The sequence below is a fragment of the Gymnoscopelus microlampas genome, assembly GCF_963454915.1.
Source record: "Gymnoscopelus microlampas genome assembly, chromosome: 7".
NCBI lineage: Eukaryota > Metazoa > Chordata > Actinopteri > Myctophiformes > Myctophidae > Gymnoscopelus > Gymnoscopelus microlampas.
In genome coordinates, this window is record NC_139944.1 from 9430524 (window position 1) to 9447381 (window position 16858).

The 16858-nt window shown below is 42.4% G+C and overlaps 1 protein-coding gene and 1 long non-coding RNA gene across 7 annotated transcripts in view; one reads left to right on the top strand and one right to left on the bottom strand.

Moving 5' to 3' along the window:
* LOC311049673 overlaps nucleotides 1-16858 on the top strand; it is a 388479-nt gene that overhangs the window by 242439 nt on the left and 129182 nt on the right. The window lies entirely within an intron of this gene.
* The window catches only part of LOC311049647 (SLIT-ROBO Rho GTPase-activating protein 3-like), a 108200-nt gene continuing 94861 nt past the window's right edge, over nucleotides 3520-16858 (bottom strand). For all 6 annotated transcript variants that reach the window (XM_084063396.1, XM_084063395.1, XM_084063394.1 and 3 more), the window contains 6 exons: nucleotides 16463-16687; nucleotides 14540-14613; nucleotides 13794-13974; nucleotides 9664-9801; nucleotides 8546-8906; nucleotides 3520-6197 (listed from right to left, as the gene is read on the bottom strand). In XM_084063396.1, the coding sequence (XP_083919522.1) occupies nucleotides 5673-6197; nucleotides 8546-8906; nucleotides 9664-9801; nucleotides 13794-13974; nucleotides 14540-14613; nucleotides 16463-16687 (1504 nt within the window). In that variant the 3' untranslated portion in view covers nucleotides 3520-5672. The remainder of the gene's footprint in view (nucleotides 6198-8545; nucleotides 8907-9663; nucleotides 9802-13793; nucleotides 13975-14539; nucleotides 14614-16462; nucleotides 16688-16858) is intronic.

Sequence of the window (16858 nt, forward strand, 5' to 3'; positions counted from 1 at the left end):
GTCCATTTGGTTCCATTTGTATACTCTCAGAGTTATGGGGGTCCTTGAAATTAAAAAGTTTGAGAACCACTGTGCTACACTAAATGGAACAGAGCCTTCATTAGTGTCATTGGTAACACCTGTGAAGGAAGCAAGGAAGGGGCCCAATTTCTGTCCAATATGGCTGCTGTGCATAGAGCCTATTATTTGTCACCGAGTTATGGCCATTTGAAGTGTTAAACACTGCTGTAGTGCAATTTATTTTTTTTGGGTGTGAAAATGTTTCATGGCAGACCCCTGTATAGCATTTGTGCCATGTTTGGTGCGGATTGGAGCAACGGTGTACCTGTGGCCCCAGGGGCCCTTGACATGGCCCCTGGGGGCAACACGTGGCCCCTGGTGGGAGTATTCTGATGGCAGACCCCTGAACAGTATTTTGGTGTTTCGTTGTTTGGTGCGGATCGGAGCAACGGTTCGCCTCTGTCCGGGTGTTACGTTTGCGACCGCGGTCCGAGGTCCACCCACCCTCTAGGCAATTTTTAAATAGGATAACACATTGCTGAATTCAGTGATTGACCAATCAGAATCAAGCATTCATCAACCAACCCGTGTAATAGGCCATGTTATTACGTTTTGTTACTTTTGGGTCAATTTATTCATTTCCATGCAATAAGGAAGATAATAAATGGGGAGCGGGTCATTATTGAGGAATAAGTCTAATCACCCTGTCAGGGTTTATTTCTCAATAATGACCTGCACCCCATTAATTATCCCTTGCTTATTACACCTGTGTGGTTATGTATTTTCTTAAAAGTAGGCTGCTGTGGGTACACTGTATACTGAGGTTTGCGGCAGTTTGCCAGACTTTTGTCTATAGAACGACTAACTGTGCCTTACGTCTTACCTCTGTGTAGTGGGTATTCCATTGTAAACATATGAATATTCTCATTTACTTTATTATGAATTATTATTTTGTTTGACATGCTGGAACTAGTACTGTGGTTTTACAAAACGTAAATTTCCCATCATTTTTTATTCTTTTGATTATATATTCTTTAAATTATTATCCTACTATCCTACTATAATTCTAGTAACCTCTGTAGTGGTGCGTAGGTGAGTAGGTGAGTACGTGAGTATGTGAAGATACCCGGTTCTCCTCAGTGGCTGGACCAATTGCTCTGATTTTGCACACAGCCATTGACCATTACCATCTGAACTTAACTGTGAAGCCCGTTTTTCAATTTCACCAAATCTCAGCTTCTTATTAGCGCTTTTGTGTCAAAGAATGTCGCCATGGTTACGGGGCTGCCAAGCTATGGGACGAACTTCCTCCCGGGTTGCCAGATCATGTGCGCATATCCCCCCACGGATGCGTCGACCGGGTATGGTCTAGTTACTGTCATTTATGCATTACCATTGTTAACTGTTTATTGACTCCTTGTCTAATTGTCTGTCTGTCTGTCTGTCTGTCTGTCTGTCTGTCTGTGTTGTTTCTTTTTTCAAGTGAGTTGATATGTGGAGATCATCACTAAAACCCCCCTTAAAATATCCTGTGAGGTCTCATTTTGGCCACTTGGTGGTGCTACTAGTCCGTCGTATATAGCCCTGTTAAGGGAGACGGTAGATGTATATTGATGGAGCTCCTTGCCACACACACATCCACCCACCCACCCGCACACGCACGCACACACACACACACACACGCGCACGCACACGCACACGCACACGCACACGCACACGCACACGCACACACAGTGGTTTCACGCCCATATGGTGCATATTCATAATGACTGATCACTGGCCAGGCTTTTTAAATCACAACCAGTATCCATTGTGTTCACAATTTGACACATGTAGTCGTGTTTTCCTTCAATATGTTCAAACGTTTTGTTTTCAATACACAGGAAGAAGTCTAACTATGTGGACACTCCATCTGCATGCCTTGGATGTTTGTGATTAATTGTAGTATAACCAGTGGTGGTACTTAAATGTTTTACTTAAGTAAAAGTATCAATACGGCAATGTAGAAGTACTCTGTTACAAGTAAGTAAAAGTCCAGAATAAAAAATGTACTAGTACAAAAGTATTGGTATCAAAATGTACTTAAAGTACCAAAAGTAAAAGCTTGTAGATCAAACAGCCTTTGGGTATAACATAAGGCTAAAGTGGTTAATGTATGTTTTATAATGTAATCATTTATATCTGCAAAGTAACTAGTAACTAGAGTTGTCAAATAATTGTAGTGGAGTAAAAGTACAATATTTGCCTCCGAGATAGTGCAATAGAAGTAAAAGTAAAGACAATTGGAAATACTCGAGTAAAGTAAGTACTGCAACATTTTACTTAAGTACAGTACTTGAGTAAATGTACTTACTTTTACTGTACGTTACTTTACGACCAGTGGTGTAGTAGAACATTTGGTTCTGAAAGTGGGGTCTGGGGTGACCCCTACTGTATTTTTACTTAAACACAGTAGCTACTCGAGTATATGTACAGTGTTACTGTCCACCCGTGAGTACAACATACATTAAGAATAAACTGTGACAGACGCAGAGCAGCTCCGTAACGTTTCTGAGATTTATTATTGTCTTGTTATTGTTTGTGCAAGGATAAAAGTTACAAAATCTACCCACTACGGTTGATAATAATATATCCTGTTTCCTATCATACATTGTCATTTATACAAGTCACCATTAGCAGTAAGCATATTTTCAAATCAGAACGTACCTATTCAACTCACATACAGTATATATATATATTCATAATCCTTATTAAAGATAGGCCAGTGGTTCTCAACCTTTTCTGGATCAGGGCCCACTTAGACAATCTTGAAAGTGTTCGCGGCCCACCCATTCTTCGGCTGCCGTGTTAAGTGGTCGGAATGGGTGGGCCGCGTATTTTTTTAAACGTTTTTTAACCCATTAAGACCTGAGGCGATTCTTAAAAATGTTTTCTAACTCCTAACATTTTTTTGGAAAAACATTTTTTTTTCAACATTTTTCAAAAATAGCAGATCTACAAGCTCATAGCGCGGCACTCGGTGCCGCGCTATGAGCTTGTATATCTGCTAGTTTTGAATAGCCAAAGAAATCTAAAGTGACACAGATGCGTTCCAGGTATTAATGGGTTAAGAAAACATTCTATGATATATTTTTTTAGTATTAATGTTTATTTTAAATTAAAATCTTCTTTTTTGCCAGTTATTTGGGGGCCCACTTGCACTATCCCCATGGCCCACCGGAGGGCCCCAGCCCACAGGTTGAGAATCGCTGAGATAGGCAATGAACACCGTCAATAGTAAGCAATCCCATGTATGTATGTATGTATGGTACAATTTCCCACGAAGGCCGTACTGATTATGTGCGGTTGAGTCATTATGTATAGCTTCAGTGATATTCTCATATGGTCGCTGTCTCGAAGAAACCTTGTATACCTCCATATTTCTTTTTTTTATGTTTGTAATTTTTTGTAAATTAATGACCTACTTCATCGTAATAAGAGTGTCACGCAAAGGTAGCGAAAATAGCAACCTGCTATGTGTTTTACTTTTTTTATGATGAAAGTGAAAGTTGATAAATATTGAACCAATGCAAAGTATCAACAAGAGCTTGAGTGACTAAATAATAACTACATTGGATCCGTTGTAACACAGATTCTTTTTTCCCCCCATTTCCCTAACGGTTTTGGACACAAGGTTTCCACCCGAGAGCGACGATATCCTATGCCTTGATTCTAGCACGACTTGGTCAATAATATGCAAACACAGAATCTAACAAAACGCAGGACAAGTCCCCATAGAGTTTATAAGTGCATTAGTCTCTTTAATTCTAAGAGGAAACGTGTTTACTTCTTTTCTTCGAGGTAACACAGCTAATATTTCTATATGGAGAGATGACTGGATTAAGTGTCTGACAATCTACCCAGAGCCAGACTGGTTTGGTCGGTATTTCGGCCATTATTTCACTTTTTTGATGGACAACAGGCTCTATGCACAGCAGCCATATTGTGAAGACATTCACAGGTGTTACCAATGATACTAATGAAGGCTTTGTTCCATTCTGGTCAAACAGAGTCAAGGTGCTGATAGCTCACTGGAAACACTCTGTTACACAAGTAGGTCTAAAATTTGGGGTCCAGGGACCCTCATGGTTCCTTAAAGGGTTTCCAAATGGCCCCTTATGGATCTGTAACTCGGAGAGAGTACAAATGAGAGTTATGGGGGTCGTGGAAATTGAAAAATCTGAGAACCACTGTGCTACACTAAATGGAACAGAGCATTCTTTAGTATCATTGGTAACACCTGTGAAGGAAGTGATAATATGGCTGCTGTGCCTAGAGCCTATTAAGTTGCCGAACCACTCTCAAACTGGCGTGCCTATTTTGGGCATGCCATTATATAGGAGAACATATTTTTAAGTAAAAACAAAAACAGACTGCTGATATACAAGCTCACAACGCATCACAACACAACGCATTGTGAGCTTAATAGATCTGCTGTTTATTGTGTGTTTATTTGTTTCTTTTTTATTTTTTGCATATGCTGTAAGTCAGGGGGGTCTTCAACGTTTTGAAGACCGCGCTGCGAGGCGTTGTGAGCTTGTAGATCGGCTATTTTTGGCTCAAGTCCTCTTCAGAATAGGGATAATAGGGTTCAAGTGGTTAATGTAAAAATAAATAATCCAATTACACAAAGATTTGGCGGCCCCCCCAATAGTAACTCTGAGGACCCCCTAGGGATCCCGGACCCCCTGTTGAAGACCCCTGTGTTCCCAAATTGTACATTAAAGTTAGATTTCATCAAATAGATTGGTAAATGTTACACTTTTTTTGGAGAATATAGTGGTCAAAAACATCGGTGGTCTAGGACTCTTCAGAATTGGGATCGTAACCCAAAATTTGTGGCATGGGTCAGGCTCTTCACCAGACAGTGTCTCAATAACATTTCAATGAGAAGTTGCAGGGGGAGATCTCGTAGGTTTCAGTGCAGAGAAGTCTTTTTTCCAGTGCGTCCCTTTGTCATCCAGCACGTCTAAAGCATAACTACCGCACCCGTCACAGACAAAACGGGTGATTATCTGAAATGAATCTTTGTACTAGATTCGAGTCCTCTCTCACTGTGATATTTGAACACGTGTCAGTATACCTAGACTGGGAATACAACATTAGTGGTACGTATTTGCAGGGTTCGATTCGCTTTGGAGGGGGTGGGGTGAGGGGGTCCATGCACCTGCTTTTGACATCCCCCTCTGGTCATTCATTGTTATGGACGTTAGGGATGTGTTTTTATCCCTGCTTCTGGACAGACTGAATACATGCATTTTGTTTAGCTAAAACTGTTAATTTTCCACTTTTTTTTGTCAAAGATTTTCTAGATTTTTCAATTATTTTCCAATGTTTAATTTCAATAAAAAAAAATTGCAAGAATAGCCAGTCTGACATTTCACGCGTCGCATCTGTTTACATCGGCTATTATCACCATTTGTCTTACAAAGACATATATAGGGCTTGAGTGGTTAAGAAAAAAATGACCCCCACCCCCCATGTATTATTATTTTATATATATATATATATTTATTTTTTTACAAAAGGAACCCTGCACATTCTCCTCACAGATAGCGTATGTATTTTCTGGTTGGGGTGGATGATCCTTCAGATCATACCCCATCGGGGGACCACCATACGGGGCCTCTCTCTCACATGTTACCCTGCTTGTCGGAGGAGGTGGAAGAAGTGGAGGGGGACGGAGACGGCGCCTTGGGGAACACCCTCTCCGTGGGCGTGATCCCGGGGCTGCCCAGACCGGAGGAGCTGGAGCTGCTGGAGCGGTGCGTCCCCCCCCCCTGTTGTCCCCCCAGTTGTCCCAGCACGGGCGCGGGCCTCACGGGCCGCACGGGCGGCTGCCTCAGAGGCGCGCTGGGCCGCCGCGCCGCCCCCGACAGGGCGGGCTTGAACGTGGACATGGTCTCCGAGGAGGAGCTGCTGCTGCTGCGCCGCAGGAGCGCGTCCGGGTCCCTGATCACCATGGTGTGCAGCGGGCTCCCGGGGGGCTCCTGGTGGTGGGGCTGGGGCTGGGGCCCTCCTCCCACCACCGGGGGCAGCGGGTGCTGCTTGAGGGGCTCCAGGGTGTCCAGGACCACGTCCGGGGCGTGCTTGGCCACGTTCTGCCGCTCCAGCTCGCGCAGCTCGTGCAGCGCCGTGTTCATGGTCTTCTCGATGTCCTGAACCGACATTGGAAGGAACACAACGTTTGGCAATTATAATTAACCACTTGAGGCTATTCGCCAGAAATAACTGATGTACAAGCTCCCAAAGCGGAGCGTATAGCGTAGCGACAACTAAAGTTGTTTCTCTACTCTAAAGAATTGCAAACTCGAAGTTACTTTCTATGCTAAATATGTAGGGCAGGGAAAATATTGAGTGTCACACAATTTTTTTAAGGCTTATGAAGCTCTCACTACTAGCAGGCTCAGGATCTAACAATGAGAATAAGAGACACGTTGGCACAGAATCCACCGGTTTAGAATTATTTGTTATTTCTGGCGAAGAGATTCGGGGTAGAAGGAAACAACAGCCGACCAAGTACAGTTGCAACTCAGGTCCATTCCATTAAGAGTAGAGGGTTTAAACTTTAGGTGGTTAAGGCATGCTTATCCAGAGCAAATGACATAACGCAGGGTCAACCAACCTTGGTACCAGCCTACTCCTTCCTACTCAACCAACAGCAGGGTATTCAAAATGTTGAATACCGGTAGCCTGGTTCTAAACCATAGACCCCGCCCACTCTCTTGAGTGGACTGCCCCTCTTGGTGTTGAAATGTGAGCCTAGGACTTTCTTCGATACAAAAAATACCGTCCAATGAGAGTCGGAGGTGGGGGTGGGTCTAGCGGCAAGCCAATCAGCGAATATCTGCTGAAACAAGCTGTGCGATGACGTCAGATGGAGGCGGATCCGTGGATCTCTTGTGATTGGTTTAGGGAAATTCGAATCCCGTCCCCTTTGTAATCGCCGACACTGCAGCCAATAGGCTCTATGCACAGCAGCCATATTGGAAACAAATTGGGCCCCTTCCTTCACAGGTGTTACCAATGATACTAATGAAGGCTCTGTTCCATTTAGTGTAGCACAGTGGTTCTCACACTTTTAAATTTCAAGGACCCCCATAACTCTGAGAGTGTACAAATGGAACCAAATGGACCCGGGAGGGTCCATTTGGTTCCATTTGTACACTCTCAGAGTTACACCCCCTCAAGGAACCATGAGGGTCCCTGGACCACACTTTGAGACCCACTAGTGTTTCTAGTGAGCCAACATGCACAATATCAGCACCCTGCCTCTGTTTGACCAGAATGGAACAGAGCCTTCATTAGTATCATTGGTAACACCTGTGAAGGAAGTAAGAAGAGGCCCAATTTCTCTCCAAAATGGCTGCTGTGCATAGAGCCTATATTTCAGACTGAAGCTCCACGCAGCTTCTGTCTGTGGGGAGGCACTGGGTCTCATTTTTATAGTCTTTGGTATGACGCCGGGGAATCAAACCCAGACCTCCAAATCTCAGGGCGGACATTCAAACCACAAGGCCACTGAGCTCACTGGCCTCTTCTACTTTTACTTAAAATCAGGCTACTTCGTCCACCACTGGCCAGCATACAGCATTCCTCCACTTCAAACGTGAAAACAGAAAACCATAAATCCACAATCTATTATGAACGTTTGACCTAAAGTCCTCTCTGAAAATGGACTTCAAAGGGACCCATAAAAGACACTTCTATAGACTTTTGAACGGTAGTTACTTGAGTGCCGTTCGTCCTCTCCGCCTCATTCCTAATGCCTTGGCTGGCCTCCAAAGCCAGTTACATTTTCTATCATTAACTCAATTGCATAAACTCCCAAAACGGCTGCGCAGTTAGAAAATGGGTCCATTAAAAGAGAGGACGTGCAGTATTGCTGGGAGAGTCTGTTCCATCATGGCCGAGTTGACAGAATCAATGCAGTTTGCCTTGTATCTGACCGTTCCACTGTCCATGCTAGGGATGCAACCATCCAGTATTTTCTCACGGATTATTCCATCAACCACTTTTTTGATTATTTTGAATTCCTGAGAAGCAAGTTTCTTTAATATTTATAATATATAATATATATAATACACTTTTTGAATATCAACGAATCTACTCAAAATGTTACTTGAGTGAAAGTACAAAAGTATTGGCATCAAAATATATTTAAAAGCACCAAAAGTAAAAGTACTAAAACGTTTGAAAATAGCAGATCTACAAGCTCACAACGTGTCGCGATGCGACACGTTGTGAGCTTGTAGATCTGTAGGGCTAGGGGGTTAATGTATGTTTTTATGATATAATAATTTATATCTGCAAAGTATATTCTGCACAGTAACTAAAGTTTTCAAATAATTGTAGTGGAGTAAAAATATTTGCCCCTGAGATGCAGCCTAGTGGAGTAGAAGTAAAAGTACTAAAAACTGGAAATACTCCACTAAAGTAATAACACCTCAACATTGTACTCAAGTACAGCACTCGAGTAGGTTACTTTCCACCACTAGGCGCTCACCTCGGCGAGTGCCTCGGCCTCCAGGGTCTTGTGGTCGCCCAGGCTGGCGTGGCGAGTGGCGGCGGGCGACGACCTCAGCGAGTGGCTGTCGGCGAACGCCTTCCTGTCCGGGTGGTTGATGCTGCCCGCGCTGCCGAACGTGGCCAGGTTCCGCCGCTTCTCCGGGCTGTCCGTGGGGGGCGCTCCTCTGCTCGCCGCCGCCAGGGCCGCCATCTTGTTGTGCGGACTGCAGGGCCGGGGCATGACTCTGGGCGGGAGGTGGGGGTCCGCGGCGGCGGCGGAGGCGGCTCGGGTGGGGCTGTGGCTGTCGGCGGCGCTCCTGTGGCGAGGCGTGGCGGCGCCGTCGGAACGGATTCTCACTCTGAGGGAAAGAGTAGTTCACCCCAAAAATGACTTATTTACTATCAATTACACACCCCGTGAAGCATTCAATTCATGGATATTTTTGTCGTTTTCACAAAAATAGCTACTTGTGTTTTTTCGGCCTCTGTGCGCTCAAGTGTTTAATTGTACCGGGCTAACGTGGACTTGTTGCCGTGCAACTTGTGTTTCGGTTGCTAGGGTATTTGTTTATTCTGCACCTGGCTTTGTTGTGAACAGTGCCCATACTGTATGAAAAAACAATATAATACAATAACATCATACTTTAACTTTTGATACAAATAACATTTCACAATATATGTCAAATAGGGTGAACAATAAACATGCCTGCCTAGAATGAATGTGTGCAGACATGGAATCAGATATATGTTTTTAGGGTGCAGCCTTTAGCTACATTAATTATGAATATTAGAATATTTGAGAGAGAGAACATTTCTATACCTACTGTATGTACTTCTATATGTCGTCCCATGAATCCACATGGGACGAACTGTAAAGTGTAGTGTGTAGAGCATATTGGTTCTCAAAGTGGGGTTCGGGGACCCCCAGGGGTCCATGGGGAGTACCAGGGGGTCCCCAACACAATGAGTTAATATAGCGTCACAATCATTCAGCCACTTAAATCATATTTTATACTTTAATCTGCTATTTTCAAATAGCTGGTTTTCCTAGACCTGGTTGCTTGTTTCTCTCACAGAATCTGGCAACACTGGCGTAGAAACGTCAGTGTACAGTACCTGCCCAGCGCGGCTCCAAAGCGGTGCTCGGGTGTGTGGTGGTCACTCCTGGACGGGGCTCTGTCCCCTTGGTACGCCCCCCCGCTGGTGGCCTCGGTGTCCCCTCTGTGAGGGACACTGTCTGAGAACGCGTCGTCCCTGGAAAAAACAACAGGGACCAGGTTAAAAAAAACACCCTCAACCTTGACGTCCATTTTGGGCATGTCACTGTAGACGAAAATGAACGAAAAAACATACGTTTATTTCTTAATCAATTATTTTAAAAGAATAACAGAAATATTAAAGATCACTAAATACACATATGAAACTCCACTCAGGCAACCACATAAAAAAGAAAGAAAGAAAATAAATGGTTGGTAGATAAAATAGCAGATCTACAAGCTCGCAGCGCTCAGCATCGCAATGCGCTGTGAGCTTGTAGATCGGCTATTTTTTCATGCGCAACAGCATCGTTGCGACAAACTCGTAAGACAAGGCTTACGCGCTTTAAGATCTCAATAAACCCGCTGTGGGATATGCCCGGTTGATGCCTTTGTCCTCTGCCATGTCTGCAAAGTCTTTGACCGGCGCTAAGAAAACACCCTAACAATCAAATCCTTCACAATCAATATGCAAATCGTAATATGCAAATTGTGCTAAATGTCGGTCTAGGCGCGAGCCTCCTCAACGATTTTTACAGGCAAAATAAACCACTTAACCCATTCAATCCCGGAACGCATCTCTGTCATTTTAGATGTCTTTGGCTATTGTCTTTGAGTGCCGTGCTATGAACTTGTAGATCTGCTATTTATTTATTTTATATCGTGAAAATGTGTGCAAATCATTGAATATATGTTTTCAAGCCAAACATTTGTAACACAAATCTTTGCTTCTGGGGGTCCCTGGAACTAAATATTTAACAAATGTTAAAAAATATATACATTCAAAGATTTGCACACATTTTCACCATTTAAAAATAAAGTTGCAGATCTACAAACTCTTAGCGCGGCACTTGTATATCTGCTATTTTTGAATATTCAAAGAAATCTAAAATAACAGAGATGCTTTCCCGGTCTTAATGGGTTAAGCGCTGCTAGGGAGCCTACTTGTGATGCCAGACAATAGGTAGAGGATTTACATCCATGTCGGGCAGAAACCTTGTATGTCTTGCCTTGTATGTCCAAAAAACGGGAAACAAATAGCCTTAATTTCAATGGATCCAATGTGGTTATTATTTAGACACAACAAGCTCTTGTTAATACTTTTAATTAGTTCAATATTTAAAAAAAAATCCAAACAATTTAATCACTTTCACCTTCAACATTGTGAGCTTGTAGATCAGCTATTTTCGCTTCTTTGCGCAACAAAGTAGGGCATTCATTTACAAAAACAAAAAAAAGGTCGGAAAAAGGGGGAGATACAAGGTCTCTGCCCAACGGCAACGATTAGCAGAAGATGCTCTCTCTTAATTAGGCCTTAATTGAGCCATCTGCCGCGTGATGAATGTCGATCCATTAACAGCCAAGAGGGCAGAAAATGAATGAATGGGCTTGAGTAGAGAGTGACCTTACGGTTTTGTCCTTTATGAGAGGTAGCTGTCCGATCCTTAAGGCTCTATTGACTATTGACTATTGCTAATTGCCAATTAGGAGTTTGGATTTGCTATTTGTCTCTGCCAGTGGGTGGCAAGGAGAAAAAGGGGGGAAACTAATGATCAGTGGTGGAAGAAGTGCTCAGATGTTTTACTTAAGATGAAGTAGCAATACCACGATACACAGTAAAAGTTCTGTATTCATTTGACTTGAGTATAAAAGCATTGGAATCAAATGGGCCATTTCACAAATTCTTTCAAAACCTTTCACAATGTGTCAGAAATGTCACTTTCCACCACTGTTGTTGCTTCATATGAAAACAAGGACATCACAAAAACGTGAGCATCATTGACACGATGCTAGACAGCTTCACACCTAAGCATCTTTAAACATCACACATTGACAAGATGGTGGCTTAAACAGAAAACGTGAGAATTAAAGTGCGCTACGTGTTTATTTATTGCACCTTGCTCTGTTTGCAGTAAGACTTAGCATTAGCGTTCAGCAGCTTAATAGAGTCAGGAACAACAATAGCTTGAAGCGGTTTCATTTACACTTTGGCACCGGCTCTTATTCGCGGAAGAGTGGATGTCAAGAGTCTGCAATGTGTTGCTTGTTTTCATACAGACTCTGTATCAGTGGTGGATATGCTCAAGTAAGTAATGAAGCATTAAAAAGTACAACTTAACTAAGTACATTTTCAGAAAAATTAAATCATATTGTGAATAAATTCACAGGTGTTGTCAATGGTACTAATGAAGGCTCTGTTCCATTCTGTCAGGGTGCTGATATTGTGCATGTTGGCTCACTGGAAAACACTCTGCTACACCAAAATTGTGTTCCCCTCCTTCAGGGGGTTCCAAATGGCCTCTTACGGGTGTGTAACCAAATGGACCCTTACGGGTCCATTTGTACACTCAGAGTTATGGGGGTCCTTGAAATTAAAAGGCTACACTAAATGGAACAGAGCCTTCATTAGTATCATTGGTAACACCTGTGAAGGAAGTGATAATATGGCTGCTGTGCACAGAGCCTATTTTCCTCGTTGATGTTTCTTTCCTTTTTTTTTTGCATATACAGTAGCAAGCCTGCTTTTCAGTTGCACTGTAAAATTGCTAAACCATGCTGTAATTCCGTATCTAATGCTGCTCTCTAGGAATGCCTGCCAGAATGTCAACAGGCCTCAGTATTCATAGAAAGTAAAGACTCTGCTACAGTCTTTTACACAGGTTGTGTCAATGTGTGTTTTACAGCAAAGTACACCCTGTCTAGGTTGTACACATTGTTGCCGTCGTGCAGAAACCTCTTATCTTCATATTTTAACTTGTTACATTTGTTTTTTCATAAATGAATGCCGCACTTCGTCATTCTATTTTTTGCTATTTTCTAATTTGAATGCTGAAAAGTGACAGTTACGGACATATGAGGTTTCCACCGACAGCAGCAACATATGTATTTACTCAGTGCACTCAGGTGTTTCTAGGGAAGGCACAGATGTAAGCTAACACTGTTATTACCTCAAACAGCTTCTGGACAAGGTAGGGAATTCAACAATAGACAGTTTTCCGCACAAAGGCCAAATGGGACTTGTTAGGACCAATATAGCAACTCGGAAAGCTTAAAGTACAGGATCGAATAACTATTTGTACAAATGATTCAACAAAACGAGCACATAGATATTGATTTTGGGGAGACAACATAAATAATATAAAACATGGTTTTTGCCCTGTATGCTGAGGTCATTGAAATGAATGTACTGCAGGCTCGCACACTGTGCGGTGATGCAGGTTAGATTAGTTTACACCTAGTTATCCTTTAATCTCATAATGTAAACACATTGCGTTAAGGCTATAATGCACAGTCAAATCCTTATTGTTAATTTAACTCAGTGTACAAACAGTGTTGACGGAGATCTCCGTCATTTCAAATCCAACCGTTGACCGCCATTGACGTAGATCTTTAGAGCGCGCTCTAACGCAACTTAGGAATGATCCTAGGACCCTGAAAGAAGGAATGGACGGCTGTGACGTCAACCCAAAAAATGACACTCCCGTCCACTCCTCCTTTATGAGTTTTAGAAAAACACTCCTTTCTCTTTGTTTCTCTTTGTTGGGTGAAATCGGCTGTTATTCAACATTACATTATCTTCAATAGGCTCTATGCACAGCAGCCATATTGTAAGACATTCACAGGTGTTACCAATGACACTAATGAAGGCTCTGTTCCATTTTGGTCAGACAGAGTCAGGGTGCTGATATTGTGCATGTTGGCTCACTGGAAACACTCCCAAATGGCCCTTTACGGGTGTGTAGCTCTGAGAGTGTACAAATGGAACCAAATGGACCCGTAAGGGTCCATTTGGTTCCATTTGTACACTCTCAGAGTTATAGGGGTTTGTGGAAATTGACAAATCTGAGAACCACTGTGCTACACTAAATGGAACAGAGCCTTCATTAGTATCATTGGTAACACCTGTGAAGGAAGTGATAATATGGCTGCTGTGCATAGAGCCGATTCCAGTGAAGGGGGTTTGCCCCTTGGTAAAGACTCAAGACTCACATGTCCTGGACAACGATGTACTGGTGTGGGATGAGGCCGTCCACCCCGTTATGGCGGCCCTCCCACCAGTCCTCGGAGGCGCGCAGGTACAGCAGCAGGGAGGCGCCCTTCTTGAAGGAAAGTTCTCTGGGACTGCGACCCACATAGTCAAATTTAGCTATGGCCTCGATCTGCTCCAGTTCTGGAAACGACAGACAGTGGTGGGAAAAGTACTTAAGTAAAAATATCAATACTGCAATGTAGAAATATACTCTTGTTACAAGTGAAAGTCCGGAATTCAAAATGTACTTAGGTAAAAGTACAAAAGTATTGGCGTCAAAATATACTTAAAGTACCAAAAGTAAAAGTACTCATTATGCAGAATGTCTCATTGCAAGTTTTCAAAATGTATACAAATCTTTTGAAAATAAATAGCAGATCTACAAGCGTGTAGGTCTACTATTTTCAAATGGCCAAAATATACATAGAGCTTAAGTGGTTAATGTATGTTTAGTAATCAAAATCTAAATATTTGAATATATATATATTTTAAAGCAAACATTTGTAACACATCTTTACTTCTGGGGGGTCCCTGGAACAAAATATTTTGAGATGGGGGTCCGCGGCCAAATACATATCATTTTGAGGGTCCCTGACATGAAAAAGATTGAGAACCACTACTATACTGTACTGTACTGTACTGTACTGTACTGTACTGTACTGTACTGTACTGTACTGTACGAGCACTGTAGACACTGACAGCTCACCTTCATCACTGGTGTTAGGTCCGGTACCATTGTCTACCTCGTCCAGGGCACCAGCGTCACTATGGGGACTCTCACTAGATGGAAAGATACAAAAGAGATTATAAAGACACATTCCACTGTGTGGTTTTAATCCTGAGAAAAATAATCTCTATAAATCCCTAAACTAGCTTTAACGCAGTGTCTTTAACTTTGCTCTATAAATGCCCTCATTTAGTATTCCATATCCTATGAGTTATGGATTAAGTTTGATCCTCCGGAACAATGAGTAATCCCAGAACAAAACATCATCGTCAACGCTAGTCGCACGGTGGTGTCGGCAGTGGTGTAAAGTAACTAAGTACATTTACTCAAGTACTGTACTTAAGTACAATTTTGAGGTACTTTTACTTAATGGAGTATTTCCAATTTTCAATACTTTCACTTCTACTCCACTACATCTCAGAGGCAAATGTTGTACTGTAGTTACTTTGCAGATATAAATGATTTTATAAAACATACATTAACCACTTGAACCCTACTTTATACATAGGCTATTTGAAAATAGCCGAGCTTGTCCTCAAACTGTCGGACAAACCAGCTAACTCCAACTTGTGGAGTTAGGTGGTTTGTCCCCCATTGATTCGAATGACAAAGCCAGACGGGAAAAAAACCTATCTACACATGAATGGTCAAAAACACCCTAACTCCTCTTGAGCTGTTTTCGGGTAAAGGGATGATAATATAAGGAGGGCGCATTCAAGTATCTGACGATAAAGTCACCATACCAACTTTGATGAGGCAGTATTGTGTCTTTTTCATGTTTCATTTCCTGAAAAGTCTATATTTTGGACATAGCTGGTTTCTGCTCGACAGCAGAGATACATCACTGATGAATTGAGTACCATTGACCACAGTGGAAACAAGTGTTTTTGTGTTATCCTTTTAGCATAACAACCTTTGACTGCACTACCTGTGCTGTTAACAAACTTGCTAATGAAGTATTTAATCAATTTAAAAAATGAGATCAGGGGTGTCAAACTGGTATCCGGCCCCAGTTTAGACCACAGGATGATTTGGGGAAGAAGAAAAATTATTCATGACCATTTATTATGTATATCTCTCACGCTGCTATCTCCCTTCACCGCTGTCTGTTATGTCTGGCTGCTTGCTGTGTGTACTTAAGAATACCAAAAATAGTGAATGACAGTAGTTAACCACCCCACTGTGCCCGACTCCAGTCAACCCCCAGTCTGTCCAACTTAATAATTATCATCATTTGTAGCCGACAGGTACAACAATATGACACCATATCACGGTTGAAAAGTGAGTTTCTGAATAGTTTCCAACAAGTCTTCACTGAGTGAAAGAAAGAAATAAAATACACATTCCAGCTATAATCAGCAACGTCACGCTGACACACTCTCTCTCTCTCTCTCTCTCTCTCTCTCTCTCTCTCTGAGTGCTGGTGGTACGTTTACTTTGTACTGACGAGAAATGTGCATGCTAGCTGTGTATGAAAGGTTTGCAAGAGCTGTGTATGAGAGCTGTGTCTCTAATGTTCAATTTCAAATGGTTTATCATTATAAGCGGATTTTTTTAAATCTCTCATCACAGCTTTGTGTAGCTTAAGACTGTAAGTTAATATCGATCATATAAGTAATCCGTCGCCAAATACATATCATTGTGGGGGTCCTTGACATGAAAAAGTTTGAGAACCACTGATATAGAAACATCATTTTTTTCAAAAAACTATACATTTGTAGAAACGGCCAAATTGCACAAATGTTCACGATTTTAAAAGAAAATAGCAGATCTACAAGCTTGTATATCGTAACGAGCTTGTAGATCTGCCATTTTTGAATAGCCTAAAAACAATCTTAAAATGACACAGATGCTTTCCCGGTCTTAAAGGATTCAATCAAAACAAATGAACTAAACTCTCACCAGTACTCCTCCCCGGCCATGCACTTCTCATACACGGGTCCGTCCAGCTCGCGCAGGCTGGGGAAGATGACCTCGTGGTGGACGATGATGGTCTTGATGATCTCGTTGACGTGCGCCTGACACAACACGGGGTCCTGGCCATCGGGGATGGGCATCAGGGTGGGCCCGAAGCAGATGGCCAGGTTGTAGGAGTCCATCATGTTCTCATCGCTGTACTGAGACAGACTGGGGAAGACACGGACACGCCACAGACACATGTCAAGGACCCCCCCAAGATAAAGGGATATTTCACTTTCGAACATGTTTGGGGTCATTTTAACCCATTGAGACCTGGAACTGTGTCATTTTTAGATTTGAGCTAAAAAACATTATTTTACACTTTGGGCTATTCAAAAA